The sequence below is a fragment of the Hemiscyllium ocellatum genome, chromosome 36, assembly GCF_020745735.1.
Source record: "Hemiscyllium ocellatum isolate sHemOce1 chromosome 36, sHemOce1.pat.X.cur, whole genome shotgun sequence".
Lineage (NCBI taxonomy): Eukaryota > Metazoa > Chordata > Chondrichthyes > Orectolobiformes > Hemiscylliidae > Hemiscyllium > Hemiscyllium ocellatum.
In genome coordinates, this window is record NC_083436.1 from 8,848,120 (window position 1) to 8,865,284 (window position 17,165).

Consider the following 17,165-nt stretch of genomic DNA (forward strand, 5'->3'; position numbering starts at 1 on the left):
TATGAAGCCAGTTTTCACTCTGAGGTATTACTTGTCAAATATTACTATCAGCTGGGATCATAAATATCTGTCCACTCAAATAATTGTTAATGCTGTTTGTAAACAAAGTGCTGTTCTGCATTTCTACTGGAATCAGAATCCAGTGCATATCTTTAGTGATGGTGGGGTTTCTGTAGTTGTCCTCAATGTGTAAAGTACAGAGGAAGAAAGAATGAGTTGTGGATCCCGTATTGATTGATCCTTACTGAATAGTGTTTACATTTCGCAGATTAGACAAAACCTAAAACTGGCCTATCCATACATGATCATCACGCAGCAAATTTAATTTTTTCAGCACCGATACGTATGCTGAGTATGTAAGTTGAGCTTTGTTTTCAGATGTTTCGTCACCATACTAGGTAACATCAGTGAGAGTCTCTGGTGAAGCGCTTGTGGTATGTCCCGTCTCTCTATTTATAGGTCTTGGTTTCTTAAGGTGGGTGATGTCATTTCCGGTTCTTTTTTTCAAGGGAAGGTGGATAGAATCTAAATCAAAGTGTTTATTGTTGGTTCTGGTTAGAATGCCATGCACAAGAATTCTTAGAGGCATGGCATTCTAACCAGAACTCCCATCAATAAACACCACCAGCACTTCATCAGACACATTCACTGATGATATTACCTAGAATGGTGACAAAACGTCTGAAAATAAATCTTCAAGCTCATAAAGCTAACTTACATACTTACCATCAACCTGAGCTACAAATCTTCTCAAAAATTGCTTTTACATCTGTTGATTTGCCCAACAGGATGTTTGCCATTACCCAAAGAATTTTAACCTAATATATCGTCCTTTTTAAAACAGGAGGAATATTTTGCGTTGATCAAATTGTACCTTAAAATATGCAATTATTCACATTTTTCACCTTGTTCTTAAGTCCCTCATTAGCTTAATAAGCAAAATATTGATGTTGTCTTTATTCAACTTCCATGCTTGTAGGACAGTTACAGGCACTATAGGGAAGGAAGAACTTTTTTCTTAAATGAACCTGTAGCTCTTTTCATCTTGTTGACATTTCTTTGCTATCATTATATGCTCAAAATCTTTTTACTTGTTGGGAGTTATTTATTGAACATCAATGCAATTATAAACATTTGAATAGCAATCCCATTTTCTCTGGCCTTCAGATAACTGAAGTCTTTCAAGCATGGGATCATTCTCTATCATCTCTATCATTTGACTAAGGGTTTGACATTCTTCCTAAATAATGGTTTCCAGAATTAGTAACAGCCTAATTTGTGTTTTAAAATATATTAATTAAAAAAACTAATCCTATCCCTGATTTATTTGTGGACACCACTGTATACTTCCCTCCAATGTCGAAAAGAGGTATTTCTTATTCTCTGCTTTCAGTCAAAAGCTGAGTTGATATTCTTGAAGGTATTGTTCATTAAATCCCATTAGCTTCAATTTTTCTGTTCTGAATCTGTTATGTAGTAATTTGCCAAATCTCTTTTAAAACTCCTTATACATAACTTCAATTCCATGATGCTGATCAACCTTCTATCCTTTTCTCTCTTTGACCAAGTATCAATTAATTTTATCTCCGGTCGATGTCTCTGAGAGTTTCTCCATGAGCAACCCTGGTTTGACTAACCAGTAGTGCCAGGTTTATGCCTTCTCGCGTATTGTTTGAATGGGGATATACCATTTCATTTGTTTACTTCTCTGCACCATCCCTATAATGAAGGAAGAAGTTGTAGCCAGAATTTTCATGATTACTTTTCCTCAGCAACATTGGGTGTATCCCATTTGAATGAGAGTACATTTTCAACTTCAAAAATAAATCAAAGCTTTTATTTCCTACATTATGCTACTTGCACTGTAAGGAACTTTGTTGAGGCATTAATTCTGTGGGAAATAATCATACACTTTCAATGCTCAAATGATCTGTAGAATGTTTTTCCAAGATGTTTCCCAACGAGAAGTACATATCTCGGCAGTGCAGACTGTGTTCTACTGCTCGATTATCTCTTGTCTTGGATCCATATGCATACATAAATTCATTTTATGTTAAATCCAAGGTTTTGAACCGCAAATGCTTCAATGTTGCAAAGAGCACCAAGTAAATTTGCAGTTCCTTGTTACCACAATGCCAATTCCTGTATTTTACTGGCATACTACTTTTTGAATATGGGGATGTAGAAAAGAAATTGGAATACTTCTTTACATACTGTTGGTTCAGTATTTATCTCTTAAAAACACCACTCAACTAACCTTTTGATATTTTCTCCAATGTGATTCAACTTGAATCAACTTTTACAACTTGGAGCAATCTTTTGGTTTTGTATACTTGCTCTTAATGTTGTTTTATCTGGTCAAGAAACTAAAAGTTATTTTGCTAATTAGCTATGAAAGATTAGAGATTACCTGACAAAGAATTTTGTAAATGGTAATAGATCTGAAGGCTTTGATGGTCTTGTTACACTAAACTCCACCCATGCTGGTGATGTCACGCACAGTATGTGAGTGAAGGCATGAAGTTTTACACTAGCTTTCATTAGGACTAGATGTATTTTGTACAGCTCCTGCAAATTCTAGTAATTAAGCCTGAGTAGTGTAGTTGTAGTTACTGCCATCATCTAATAAATTAGCTTGTTAATTAAGAAGAGTACTCCCCTGTAAGGACTCGGCGATTCAACTACCACTGATCATTAGACAAAATATGTACAAAGGATGATGGCAACCACTCTACCTCAAACAAACCTTACTCATAACCACAAACAGGCAATAGTAGCGCACACCATGGGATATCAGTAGTGGAAATCAGGTTAATACCACCAAGAGGATAATGCAGCCTCCCAAAGGTTACCTTTAGAAGTCAAATGCTTAAATGACTTATTTTTTCCCCAACCATCATTTGCTGTTGTTGATATTTAGTTTTTCAGCGAAATTGAACTTTTTCTTGTTAACAGCTTTGCCCATCATGAAAAGGGAGTTTGTGCTGTGGAACGCAACATGTTTCTTCTGAATCAGAGCAAGGTTTTCTCTTCCCTCCTGCACAACCTACCTTAGATGTACAAAGTTAAAAATCACACAACACCGGGTTATAGTCCAACAGGTTTAATTGGAAGTACTAGCTTTTGGAGTGCCCCTCCTTCATCAGTCTAACATTAGCATCTCTAAATCATGCCTTAGATATGCATTTCTTTTATGTTACATTTTACTTGATTTGTGTACTTATTATTATGTGACCTCTGAGTAAAATTAGTATTTAGTAAGGAATTATAAACAACTTTCTGATTTAGACTGATGGTAAGGCACATTTGCAATGAAACTGCTCAAATTCATTTCACTCAAGCTTGTTATATGTGACTTTTTTGAAAGAATAATCATATGAGTAAGTACCCCCATTCTAGATAATGTGACACTTTCTACCTTGCTGAAAAACAAACTGAGCAAGAGGATTTTATAATCTGAAGTGTTGAGTCAGAAAATAAATTTTGACTGATAGCATTGCTGTTTGCAAAATAGAATTTGTTGATTGTCCAACAATAAGCAGTGACTAATGAAGTAATAAGGACAATAATGTTGATAAAAGATTTAAACTTACACCAACTTTGTAGAGGTAATTTAGATTCGCAGAAGAATAACCCACATAAGATTTCACCCAGTCTCTGTTACAGATTTTAGAAAATATCTAGGCCGGTGAATAAATTGTCAAATGTATCAATGCTCATTCCATATTACAAAACCATTCTGTCTGCTCAAGTAAAGCATGGATTGAGATTGGGTTCTAATTTAAACTAACCTGAGATTGCTACCGCATACATAGGAGTAAAAGTAATTTTGAACTTCTCAATTTTTTATGGCATCAGTTCCCTGAGGAGACAGAATTGGATCTGTTATCAATCACTGCCGATAGTCCATCTCATTACTCACCCATCAGTGAACGTTCAGTGTTTAGTTCACCCAGAACCCCACATGTCGTTCAACAAAGAATTGCCTTCCAGCTTGATGATGCAAAGCGAGACGACAGTTTGTCATCTTCTAGTGAAGAGTCTGACCGCGATGAAGAATATGAGAAAGAAAAACCTCAATACATCAGGAGGACACCGTGAGTACACTTTGTCTTTTTCTTTCCAAAATTCTTGAATAATTGTCTCCAAGATATATTGAAAATAAAATTTGAAAGCGTGATGTCAAACTGTAAAATTTCATGTGAACTACACAATAGGATTGTCATTTTTTTCTGGTCCACTTCTCCCACCCACATCTGCCTCCCTCACCCTTTGTCCGCAGTGTCTGATTCTTCCCTCCACCCGCCATGGAGCCTTTTTCTTCACCTGACCTCCCCACCCCAACCCACCCCACCCCATCCCACCCCACCCCATCCCACCCCACCCCATCAACCATCATCCCTCTTGCAGCTTTTTCTTTCACCTCAGTCTGCCATTCTCAGATTTTCTTTCTTTGCCACCCCACTCCCCTTGCCGTCATTTTCTTCCCCTTTCCAACCCTTTTTACAGCTTCTTTCTTTACAGAAGTTCAGAATGCCGAGAGGGATAAGTGAGAACAGTTACTAAAGGTCAATATTGTGTGTGCTGTGTTTCTGAGACTATTTGCGTTATCTATCCTGCAGACATAACATACGTAAAAAAAATGCAGGGCTTGCTGCAGTCCAACAACTTTTTACTGATCGTTGGCCTTCAACATCAATAAATAGAAATTCCCTAAATACTGCAACAGAACGGAACATTGATTTCGAGCTTGATGTTCGTGTGGAGATTGAGAGTGGAAAATGTGTACTACATCCAACTACACAGCAGCTGCAGCAAGCAGAACATGATGAATTCAACATTAAAAGGTATGAAAATCCTTTATTTGCTGTTCTTGTCTTTGTGTGTAAATACTTGCACTACAAATATAATACTTGGCTTCAAGAATATGCACTTAAGTTAATTAGACATTTCTCCGTCACCTTTCAGTTCTGTCATGTTTTGACTGAAAATTGTAACAAGTGACAATGGAAAATCTGGTAACTTAGTGAATGACAGGGCTGATGGTCTGTTTCATTAGTAAGTAACAGTTCTGAGGAATGACAGTGTAGGAAATCATAGAATAGAGTTGAATCAGAAACAAGTTAAATAAACAACAGGAAAGAAAGAATGCAGTCAGACAAAGAGGCAAAGAAAAATCAAAACAAATTAAATTTTAAAAGATCGCAGGAGCAATTTATGTCATGCAGGCATGTCCATGGTTTTGGTTCCCAAGCTTTAACTTTTAGGAGCACATTTAATTGGGAATTAATTGAGAAATTCAATAATTACTTCAAAATCACCAGGACATTAACAGCGATCAATTGTTTTCTTGAAAATTAACAGTGGAATAGAGTAAGGTGTCCAGTAATTTGTAGTGATTCTTAACTGATGGGATATCTTGTCCTCACTGCAACTTGCTAGATGATTTATTCCCTAAGATTAAATTGTGTATTAAATTTACTTACTCTCCAAGCAATTCTGCGCCAATATCCATTTTTTTGTTTACAAAATTCAGTTCAATATTTGAGGATTAAAAATACTCCCAAACTCTAACATAATACGATGTGAAAAAGTAGATGATTTCTGAGGACTTAAACAGAAATATTTATGGCCTCTTGATTCCTCCTTGGTTATAAAATAAATAATTACTCTTAAATTTATTTACTCTGTTGCCTATTTGTATTCCCTGACATATTACTTAGAATTAGACTAAGAAGAATTTGCAGTTAATAATGCAATCGTAGGTGTATTCAAGTCAGACTATCAGCACACAATTGAGCAACTCCAAAACAATTTTTCAGTTGTATACCTGCATTAGTTTCCAGATTCCACGCCTTCTATGAAGACACACCAGTGAACAAAAATAAATCCCCATTTTGTAAACTCACATGGAGTTGCGAAATCTGATTAGCTGCATCACTGGAAGTTTTGTCAGGTGACAATCTAATCATATGATGTTCCAACTGGACAATATTCTGATTAACAAGTACGACAACTGCATTTCAATTGCGATAACACCTTTAATGGTTCATATCCAAATCAGCCAAAATTTGACCTTGAGCCAAAGGAGATATGGGGTCAGTGGGCCAAAGCCTTAGTCAAAGGGCTGTATTTTAGGGAAGGCGTTAAAACGGAGAGGACGTGGAAAGGTTCATTGAGCAAATTCCACACCTTAGAATCTGGAAAACTAAAGGCAAAACTACCACTTAAAGGGTGACAGAAGAGGACAAGAGGCCAGAGTAGGATAAACACTGGCCGCAAATTTGTTTCAATAGTGCCACAAGAAACAGAAATTGGAACAGCTGAACATTGTGGCAGCATTGCTTATCCACGTGGCAACCCATGCTTGAAGAGTCTAAGGGTAATTTGACATACCAATTTAGATAGATCAAGTTAACATCCTTTTATCATAATAATGTGCTCAACCTACATTATTTAGCCATCCAATTTGCAGGTGTGATGCTTTTGTCAGACTTGTTGTAGTATTTGTAGAAGAACCACAATGTGTTCTTGGAAGGGTTTTAATGACTTGTTGTGTTTTTATGGCAATGTTTTTGCAATTGAAGAAGTAATTGAGAATGAGATTCCACAAAAATTCCCATCTTCAGTCAGGGCAGAGCCCAACACATGAATTTTAAATACAAGGTTAAAGCTGCTTCAAATGATTATTAGTCGGCAATGGCAAGTGGGTGATTCATCTTGGCCTCCATCTAAGATCCGTGGCCATCTTGTATATCAGCATCAGTTGACTTATTTCACTGCTTGTGATACCAAGAACCACCCGAACGCAGTTGGGAGAAGCAAGGGCTATTGGATTTAGGCTTGAAGACTTGTTCTACAGCACTAGCTTTGCTGCTAGCCAGGTCCAATACATCTAAACATTGGCTGCTACCGGACAATGTGAAAAATTACCAGATGTGCCCTGTCCACAAAAAGCAGGAGGAGTGCAATTTGTTGAATTACCGTCCCATTACTGTATTTTCAGTGGTCAACCAAGTGGCGCAGGTTGTTGACAGTTGCTTTAAGCAGCTCCTAATAGCAATAACCTGCTCGTTGCTACTTGTGTTGGGTTTACTAGGGCCATTTGTCTCCTGATCACATTCACGCTTTGGTCAAAATACGAACAAACAGCTAAGTTCCAGAGGTGAGGTGAGAGTGACAATGTTGGCATAATTTGACAGTGTGTGGCATCAAGGACTCCTCATAAAATTGAAGTCAGTGGTAATCTGGGATACAATTTTCATGGGGTAAAGTCATGGTTAGCAAGATGGTTGTGGTTGTTGAAAGCCAATCACCTCATCCCCTGCATATCACTATAACGTTCCTTTAGGCCAGTGTCCCATCAAACCATCTTCAGTTGTTTTCTCAATAATTTTCCTTCATCATAAGGTCCAAAGTGGATGTGCCCACTGAAGATGAGACTGTGAATGTGCATTGATAATGGAGCAGTCCTGCTTGCATATAACATAACCTGAACAGTATTCAGAACTTGGACATTATATAGCAAGTATCAGTCATGCCACACAATTGCCAGGCAATGAATATCTTCAACAAAAAAAATGTCTGAGCACTTCCTCATGGTCATTCAATGGCTTTTCACTGTCAACGTCCCGGAGGTTGCCATTGATTGCACGTTCAACTGGGGCAGCTGTTGTTGGAAAAAGCATTGGAAAAAGCAAGTCAAAGACTGGGAATTCCACAGCAATTCACCACCTGACTCCACAAAGCCTGTTTGCCATCCACAAAGATGCAAGCCAAGAAATACTTTAAGCTCCCACCTCCTCACCCCAGGTAGCAGACACATTGCAACTCTATTGTCTGCAAGTTACTTTCCAAGTCACGATTATGACTTAGAGAGAAATGCCTTCCATGGTTACTGTGGTTCCAAATTGTTTTACAGCCAATTAAGTAGTCTTGAAATGCAGTAACTGGGAACAGTACTGCCAATTTGAGCATATTAAGTTCCCAAAAATATCAGTGATATTGACTAAATATTCTGATTTGCGCTTTATTTGAGCGATAAATATCTAATGTTCCAAGCATAACTTGCCTTTTCTCTACTGTAGGATTTTTCATGCTGACCTGGGAGATTGAAGTGTTTTAATTTAAGATCTTATCCAAAAGAATACACTTCCAACAGAGCACCACTCATTTGGTACTGTGCTGGAGTGTTGATGTTTATGCTCAAATCCTGGAGTGGGATAGACTGTGTAGTCCATAATCATGTAGCTTAGACTGAATTACTATTTGTAGGAGATACAAACTATTTTCTGGTAAACCTGTTCAGAGATATTATTAAGGTGAGACTTGCCCCAGGTTTCCTGGCTCAGTGGTAGGGATACTACCACTGTGTCACAACATAGATATCTAGTCTTATTCTCCTGTAACTTGCTTTTTCACAAATGGATAACAAACCTTTTTGTTACTCCAAGAATATATCTTTTCGGCCAAGGCTTCCACATGGTTACCCTTTACTGTTTAGTCAGCAGGAAATTAAGGAGCAAATATGCAGGGAGATCGCAAATAGCTGTCAGAATAATAGGGTTGTAATAGTAAGGGATTTTAATTTTCTAAACACAGACTGGAACTAATATAGTAATAAGGGGTTGGATGGGGAGGAATTTGTGTGTTCAAAAAAAATGTAGATGGCCCTACCAGAGAAGGGGCAAAACTTGACCCTTGGGAAATAAGGCAGGGCACTGAGGTGTTTGGAGTGGAACAGTTTGGAACAAGTGACTAGTTCTATTAGTTTTAAAATAGTTATGGAAAAGAATATGCCTGGTCCACAAGTTAACATTGTAAATTGGGACATGGCCAATTTTGATGGTACTAGACAGGAACTTTCAAAAGTTGTTAGGGGGAGGCTGTTTGCAAGTAGAGGGACATCTGGCAAGTAGAAAGCTTTCAAAACTGATAACAAGAGTTCAGGGACAGCATGTTCCAGTTAATTGTGAAAGGCAAGGCTGGCAGGAGTAGGGGACACTGAATGACCAGAGGTATTGAGAGTTTGGTCCAAAAAAGGAGTCATATTGTCAGATAACTAGAATCAAGTGAATCCCTTGAGGAGCATAGGGAGTGCAGGCAGGGGTACACTTAAGAGGGAAACTAACGGGGTAAAAAGTGAACATTCTACTTAAGCTTATTTGCTTCAATAAATAAGTTTGAGAAAATTCCCAAGAAATTCTGCAAGTACATTAAGGGGCAAAAGAGCAACGAGGAAGAGAATAGGACCCCTTAAAGATCAACAAGGCTATCTATATGTTGGACCACAGGAGATGAGGGAGATCCTAAGTGAATATTTCGCATCAGTTTCCCTGCTAAAATCACGAGAGTCATTGTTAAATGAATAACCAATTTTTTTCCCCAAGTTAGGGATCCAAAGCTAGAGGGCATAGTATGAAGGTGAGAGTGGAAAGATTTAAAAGGGACCTGAGGGGCAACTTTTTCTTACAGTTGGTACATATATGGAACGAGCTGCCAGAGGAAGTGGTGGAGATGGGTACAATTACAACATTTAAAAGCCAAGTTGTCGAGCGCATGGATAGGAGATGGGCCAAATGCCAGCAAATGGCACTAGTTCAATTTAGGAAACCTGGTCAGTATGGATGAGATGGGCCAAAAGGGCTGTTTCCATGCTGTGTAACTCTATGACTGAATAAGCCTTATATTGTACTAGAATTTGGATTGGTTGCAGCTTTCAACCCAAAAACCTTTGAGGTTAACATCTAGCACACTTACCATTTACAATAAGATGTCAGCTGCAAGCATGAGTTCTAGCATGAACAACATGAAAGCTCAGATTTGTAACATAGAAACCACACATAAGATGCTACATTCTGTACACCTTCCAGTATAAGTCAAAAACCCAGAAAATAACTATAAATCTCTTGGAAAAAAATAGAGGCCTTTAAATTGTGGATCTCAGACATGTGCTAAAATTTCAATGTATAGGCTGTAAGGCAAAGGAAACAGTATTTGAAATTGTAAGAGCAAAATGAACTCTACAGTGGCATCCAGAAAGGAAGAATATGTCAGTATTTCGGCCAATTGATTTGAACTGAAAACCTACAGAGGCCTCTTCTAGAGGGCAAAGCAGAGAGCAGCAGAAGGTAATGTCAACCTCGGCACTGTTGAATGGTGGATGTCCCAGAGCGGTTGTGGATAAGTTTCAGTGAATGTCGGAAGATGGCTCAAGACAAGTTATCTAGAACACGTCTTTTTATTTCCTTCAGTTTTTGTCTTATTATAAAGATGGTTGTACTTGCATTGGAAGCAGTTCAAAGAACACTCCTTGGGATAAAGGGGCTGTCTTATGAGGAAAGATTAAATACGTTGGGCCTATGCTCATTGGAATTTAGAAGGATGAGAAGTAATTGTATTGAAACCTACAACACAATGAGAGGGTTTAACACTTTAACAGGGTATATGCTAAGAGGATGTTTCTCATCGTGGGAAACATATAGAATTAGAGAATGCACTTTCAAAGTAAGTTGTCTCCCATTTAAGAAAGTTGTGAGTTGGAATATCTTCTCTCTTAGCATGTTTTTTCTTTGGAATTCTTTACTTCAGAGAGCTGTGGAGTTTTGGTTGGAGAGATTGTTTGATCAGGAAATTGGAGTTTGCACAACAATTGGATCAACTGTTATTTTGTTGAATTGTGGGGGCGGGGTGTGCAGGCTACAGAGTCAAAGATTCAAATGGCTTACACCTCTTTCTTTTATTCTTACATTTGACACAGATGTTCTATTATGCAGTGCAATTTATGAACTTAAAGAGGAAGTCCAAATAACTCAATGTATACAACAATAAGTTCAGGATATTGTGGCTGTAGTGCAGATGGATGATTTTAAGGAAATAATGAAATGTAATTGTTGCAGTAATTTCAGATGATTGAATACTACACTTTCTTTACGAACAAACTTTTGTTTCTGGAACCTTGAAAAATCAGAAAACAATAGATTGATTTTCTTTTGGGTACTCTATGCTAACACTGTTCAAATCAAATGGACAGTTACTTTAATGTTACTGTAGAATTTGTTTCATTACAATATAATGTTTATTTGGATGTGCATATTTATGTAGTTTAGAGCTCTGAAATTGGCAATGTTAAAATAAATTGTATTACTGTGCAGGAGTATTGAGAAGAGTTTAAAAAATTTGGATCAAGATACTCCAGCAAAAAGGAGAAAAACACATCAGAATTATCAATCAACTTCACACTTAATAGGTGGAAAAAAAGTGCCGCATACTCTACAAACTAAAACGACGGAGTTCGAGAACACAGTATTTTACATTCCAGGAGTAGATGTAAAGGTAATAAGAGGAAGCTTATAAACTGTGTTTAAAAGAAGTAATAATGATTTGCTCTGCATTTTTTAAAAAAAAGGTTATTTGATATTAATATTACTTTTAAGATTTGCAATACAAAATCATTGTTGTTGATATTACATCTCCATTATTTTACTTCGTATGTAGGTAACATTGGTGAGGAAGGCAATCTGTTTAAAACCTTTTTTTCTTTGAGAGCAAGCTGGATTTATTGTTCATTTAAGATGCAGCTAATTATTTACTTCAAACACAGTTAAAGGTTTTCAAACAACTCTACTTTTAATGCAGGTTTTTTTTTAATGCACTTGCATTATGCTGGCTTTATTGAGCCTATAATTTCTTATGCCATTTTCCAGGTTTAGAGAGGATTGGAATGCAGTCAGAAAATGGGCTGGAATTTCAGAGCCATGAAGGCTCCTTTACAAATAGTGGGTGGGATACTGACCTGGAGGTCAAACTTCAATGTCAGACAGATTTTCATAACAATGATGCTTGGCTTTTCTACAGTCTAACATCATTAAAGTTTGGGGATTAGGAAACAGGAGGTGTTGTTGCAAATTAATTGACAGGGAATTGATGTGCGCTTCTGAGGACAAATGATTTTCAGAGATAATCTTGAGGGGATTTACACAAGTTGAATGGTCTTTCATGAATGAGACTGTTTTTCTGTAGTGAAATTTATAATAGATGCTTAGAATGTTTTTCATCTCAGCATGGTTCCTGAGGTCTGACTGAACTGGTTACTAGCCGCTTTGAACTGATGAAGGAACAGCGCACCGAAAGCTAGTGCTTCCAAATAAACCTGTTGGACGAGAACCTGGTGTTGTGTAATTTTTAACTTTGTACACTGCAGTCCAATACCAGCATCTCCAAATTATGACTAGCCACTTTGTTATGGTAGTTGGAAATGCAAAGGTAGTAGGTGACTGGGGCACTAAGTTCATGTAGGGGTTCTCAGGGGCCATGGGGATGAGCAAGGGTTATAAATTGGTATTAACCTGGACTGAAGAGGGTTGGTAGGCTGTAGTTGCAGTTTGCCATCCTATTTCCTGCAGGGAATAAAAAAAAAGAGAAACAGCTACATGGATTGTCCTAGCATATCTGTTCGATTCCTTTTCTAGTTGATATTTATAAGAAAACATTGACAATTTTTTGACTGGGTCTCAGTAAACGATTACTGAAAAATTTAGTTTGATTAAAAAGTCATAAGTGATCATTTTATTTTAACAGTTGCATTACAACTCCAAAACACTGAAGGCAGATTCTCCAAATACCTCCAGAGGATCATCTTTGCCAAGAACTCTGTCTAAAGAATCCAAACTGTATGGTATGAAAGATAGCGGTCCTCCCCCTGCATCCACTACTAATTACAGCAAGGCTAACTTCCTGCTTCCTCCCCCTCCCCCACCATTACCATCAGGTATACAATTTATGGATTTCTGTTTTTGTAGAAATAGAACCTTACAATTTTATGTTTTGCATAGAACAGCATATAATGTGTTGAGGATATTTAATTTCAGGAGAACAGAATGCAATCAATATTGTAGCTAATTTGCCTTGTTTTACAATTTAAATTGTTTATCAAACAACACAAATATCATCGAAGTAACCTTCAAGAAGCTTACCAACATCTGTGCTTCTATATAATGAAATGCGTTGATGTTTAAATGTTAATTCAGCCTTTTCTGAGCTTTTTTTTCATTTTGGTAATGAGATATAATTATAATGTTCTTATTTGTGATTTGTTCTCCAAAGTTTAGCAACATTTATTTATGCTGCAGATTGTATGGACAGCAGGATGAGGAGAATAAAGAGTGCAAAAGACTTGCTAAAGTTGTAATAATAAATAAGTTTCAAGCAATTGTATTTAAATTGTTTTGTTTTAGAATGCTGTAAACTAATCTCATCTAATTTTTCAAAATTTTATGATACGTGGTTAATTTCTCACATCATGCGCACTGAATTTTTTGGATACTGTGGGCAGAGGGTAGAATGCTGTGCCCTCACCAGTAAATCCACACCCAGTCCATCTATGCTGCCCAGTTCATGTTTTTGCAGGCAACATGAGAGCCATCATATGGGTTGCCAGTCTTTGGCCCAATTGAGGCCCAAACACACTGCCCGATTAAAGGCCTTATCATATCACCATTTTTATATAGTTGGCTGCAGGAATGGCCTTCATCTCTCATGTAGCTTGACATCTTTAAACCTGTGTTTTGCTGATCAGTGGCCAATATTGCATCTTTCCTTGAGCCCCCTATGTCATTTACTGGGCTCTGATACTGCCGTTTTGATTTGCCATGTCCATTCTAACTCTGTCATCATGACCCAAGTGGGATCTTGAATGTTCTTGAATAACTAAGATTGTTGCTGAACTCCAACTCCTTGGCCTATCTGCAACACTGGCAGTAATCATTGCTTTGGCATGATGATGCCACTATGCTCCAGGACTCCAATTGACCAGCAGCTCTGTGAGATGGGTCATCCTCCTATTGATGCCTCGTACTAATTAATGGACCATTGTCAAGCAGGGCAACTAGCTAAGTGAAGCAGGATTTGTCTGCAGGGAGCCCACGCTCCGTGTGAATTCCAGTCCCTTTCAATTTCTATCAAAATATAGTTCCAGTTAAAGTGATGATTTGTTACAACTTGCGTTTCTCACATTATCTCAAATATTCCACAGTTAACATGTGGTGACTGGATCAAGTATTTCTTTAATTATAATAGTGGACAATATTTTAAATTTTAATTTGTATCTTACTTGGTCTAAACTATCAAAGAGCAAAATTAGATTTTTTTCACTAGTGGTTTCCAAATTCACTGCTATTATCGGAATTCTAATTAATTTTTTGTGTCTCAAATGAAAGAAAATCATATTTCAGGTTATCTTTACAATAATGCATAATTCTTGCAGCCAAAGGAAAAGGAAGTGGAGGTGTGAAAACAGCGAAACTGTATGCTTGGGTTGCTTTACAATCTCTTCCTGAAGAAATGGTGATCAGTCCTGGCCTGCTGGACTTCCTAGAAAAAGCTCTGGAAACAATTCCTATAACTCCAATTGAAAGACATTATACAGGTATCTCATAATTCGAGAAACTTTCTTCTCTCTTGGCACATGTTAATATTAATGAACAGTCCAATGAGTCTGTCTGACATCTAACTTGAATTTTAGCTATTTGTATTTATGTTCTCTAGAGTCATGTGGTATGGAAACAGACCCTTTGGTCCAACTCATTCATGCCAAAAAGGTTCCCAAACTAAACTAGTCCCATATGCCTGCATTTGGCCCATATTCCACTAAACCTTCGTATTTACGTACCTGTCCAGATGTCTTTTAAATGTTGTAACTGTACCTGTATCTCCTACTACCTCATGTTGACCCACAGGTCTCTTAAATCTTTCTCTTAAAAATATGCCCTTTAGTTCTGAACTCCCTTATCCTCTGGAAAAGACCTTTGCAATTCACCTTATCTATGCCTCTCATGATTTTATTAACTTCTAGAAGGTTTCTACTGTTAAAATGCTTTAGAACAAAGAACAAAGAAAATTTACAGCCCAGGAACAGGCCCTTTGGTTGTCCAAGCCTGAGCCAATCCAAACTGACTGTCTAAATGTGTTGCTTAATTCCTAAGCATCTGTATCCCTCTGCTCCCCACCTACTCATGCATCTGTCCAGACCCATCTTAAATGAATCTACCGTGCCTGCCTCTATTTTCTCTGCTGGCAATATGTTTCAGGCACTTACCACCCTCTGTGTAAAGTACTTGCCACGTATGTCCCCCTTATACTTTTCACCTCTCACCATGAACACGTGACCTTTCATTATTGATTTCCTTACCCTGGGAAAAAGCCGATCTCTATCTACCTTGTCTATACCCTTCATGATTTTGTAGACCTCAATCAGGCCCCTGCCTCAATCTCCTTTTTTCTAATGAAAACAATCCTAACCTACTCAACCTCTCTTAACTCAAGTCTGCACCCTGTTGATCATGAAATAGTTTCAGGGTACCATTTCTTTCTGATCATAAGCTTTACTTATAAATCTTGGTGACTAGTCAAGGGTCACCCCAAAATTGTTTTTAACAGGCATCCGAATATGGAATATGCGCCTTGAGTTTCTTAAATCCATGTACACAGATAAACATTTCTCCACTATCAGCTGGATAAGAAAGTAGTCGACTGAATTATCAAATTAACCTGACATCTAAAAATTACTTTACACCAAACATTGGAATATGTTCTGATAATATTTACGTATTTGAAAGTAGAGGTTCATTTTGTTTTAATTGGAATTTTAAAGTAGCCACCTGAAAACTGAAGGGTGATCATTATCATTGCTTTTCAATCATCTATTCCAAAGTAGCTTGGTAGAATGTAAATATGAAGGACATTACCAGCATGTATGGGTATCTTTCCGAGCATTGGTACAGATATAGTATCTCAAAGCGAGGTCATCCTAATATTTGAACTACTTTGGATTGGTAGAAATCAAGTGTGCACTCAGGCTACAGTTATGAAATATAGGAAACAGGAGCAAAAATTAATTTACCATCCTTTTCCTTCTTCCTTCATTTGAGGGTTTATTTTGCTCTATTTGTAAGTGCTAGTACACATTAAAGGGTAAAAATGTTGTTAGTGTTGACATGTTATGAGCATCTGTTTGTCTCTGCTAATAAGCGTATTCTTGAGTAAATATTTTGTCCATAACCTGTTTAGGGTTTGTCCTGGAATAGCTGTGTTTTAAGCCTAGCTGCTTATTACTCAGCAGTTCAGGTGGAGCATTAAAATTCATTCAAGCTTTAATCCCTTTCAACATGTTAATTTCTACCATGTAACAATTCCTTTGGAGAGAGTTGACAAATTTCCGATGAGTAGGCACAGTAGCTTATCAAGCTAACAAATGAGTGTTATGGTTAATTCTGTAGCATTAAATAAGATCTCTCAGTCATGGATAATTTGGAAAAATAATTGCATAACAGTAGCAGTCCACAGAACTTAGAGGAGTGCCCATTGTGACTTTGTGCAAAAAACTGATTGCCAGAAATCTGAAATAAGAACAAAGAGTCCTGGAATAACTTAGAAGTCAGGCAGCATCTGTGGCGAGAAACAATTAATGGACAGAATCTTATAGTAGAGGTCATTATAGTTAACCAGACTATAGAGCTGCTTGCTCATGAGAGAGAGATGAGTAGTGGTGGTCTAACCCACCTCAGGTGAGAGGACAGTTTGAGAAGGAAGAGTCCTTCATAGTAAACCAGTCAATGGTGGAATTGAATCCACACTATTGGCTTAACTCTGTGTCACAAGCCAGGTATCCTTGAGCAATGTGGGCTATGGCAAAATAGGTGACTGAATCTGACAAGAAGCCTGCAAGGCCCAAATTGTTGGGAGTAATTCACACCATTTTTTATGCTATTCACAAGTCGTATGGGTTTCCTGGTAGGCAGCAGTGAGTCACCAATTAATGGGGATTATTACTCCTTAAACACTTGAAGGCCATCACACTCCTGTTGCTGGTGGAAAGGCTTCATGGAGTCTGGAGGTGAATTATTTCCTGCAGAACAGAGGAACCTTAATTATCCGAATAACACGGGCGGGGAATATTTTGTTTGGATAATCTAATGCTGGATCTTCAAGGTTCCTCTGTATTCCTAGCCTCTAACCTACTTTTATAGCCACCCTATTTGTAAGACAAATTTTTCAAGGTTGGATAAAAGTTTTCCTCTGGTCACATACAACTTAACATTGATTGACTAGAATGCCCAAAGAAACCTGAGGGTGTTCATTCTGACTGACATCATTAGTAGCAAAGTAAG

The 17,165-nt window shown here is 37.6% G+C and overlaps 1 protein-coding gene across 5 annotated transcripts in view; it reads left to right on the top strand.

The window, feature by feature from the left end:
- kiaa1109 (KIAA1109 ortholog) overlaps nucleotides 1-17,165 on the top strand; it is a 407,563-nt gene that overhangs the window by 335,161 nt on the left and 55,237 nt on the right. For all 5 annotated transcript variants that reach the window (XM_060851682.1, XM_060851684.1, XM_060851685.1 and 2 more), the window contains 5 exons: nucleotides 3,859-4,097; nucleotides 4,623-4,847; nucleotides 11,154-11,334; nucleotides 12,580-12,769; nucleotides 14,264-14,425. In XM_060851682.1, the coding sequence (XP_060707665.1) occupies nucleotides 3,859-4,097; nucleotides 4,623-4,847; nucleotides 11,154-11,334; nucleotides 12,580-12,769; nucleotides 14,264-14,425 (997 nt within the window). The remainder of the gene's footprint in view (nucleotides 1-3,858; nucleotides 4,098-4,622; nucleotides 4,848-11,153; nucleotides 11,335-12,579; nucleotides 12,770-14,263; nucleotides 14,426-17,165) is intronic.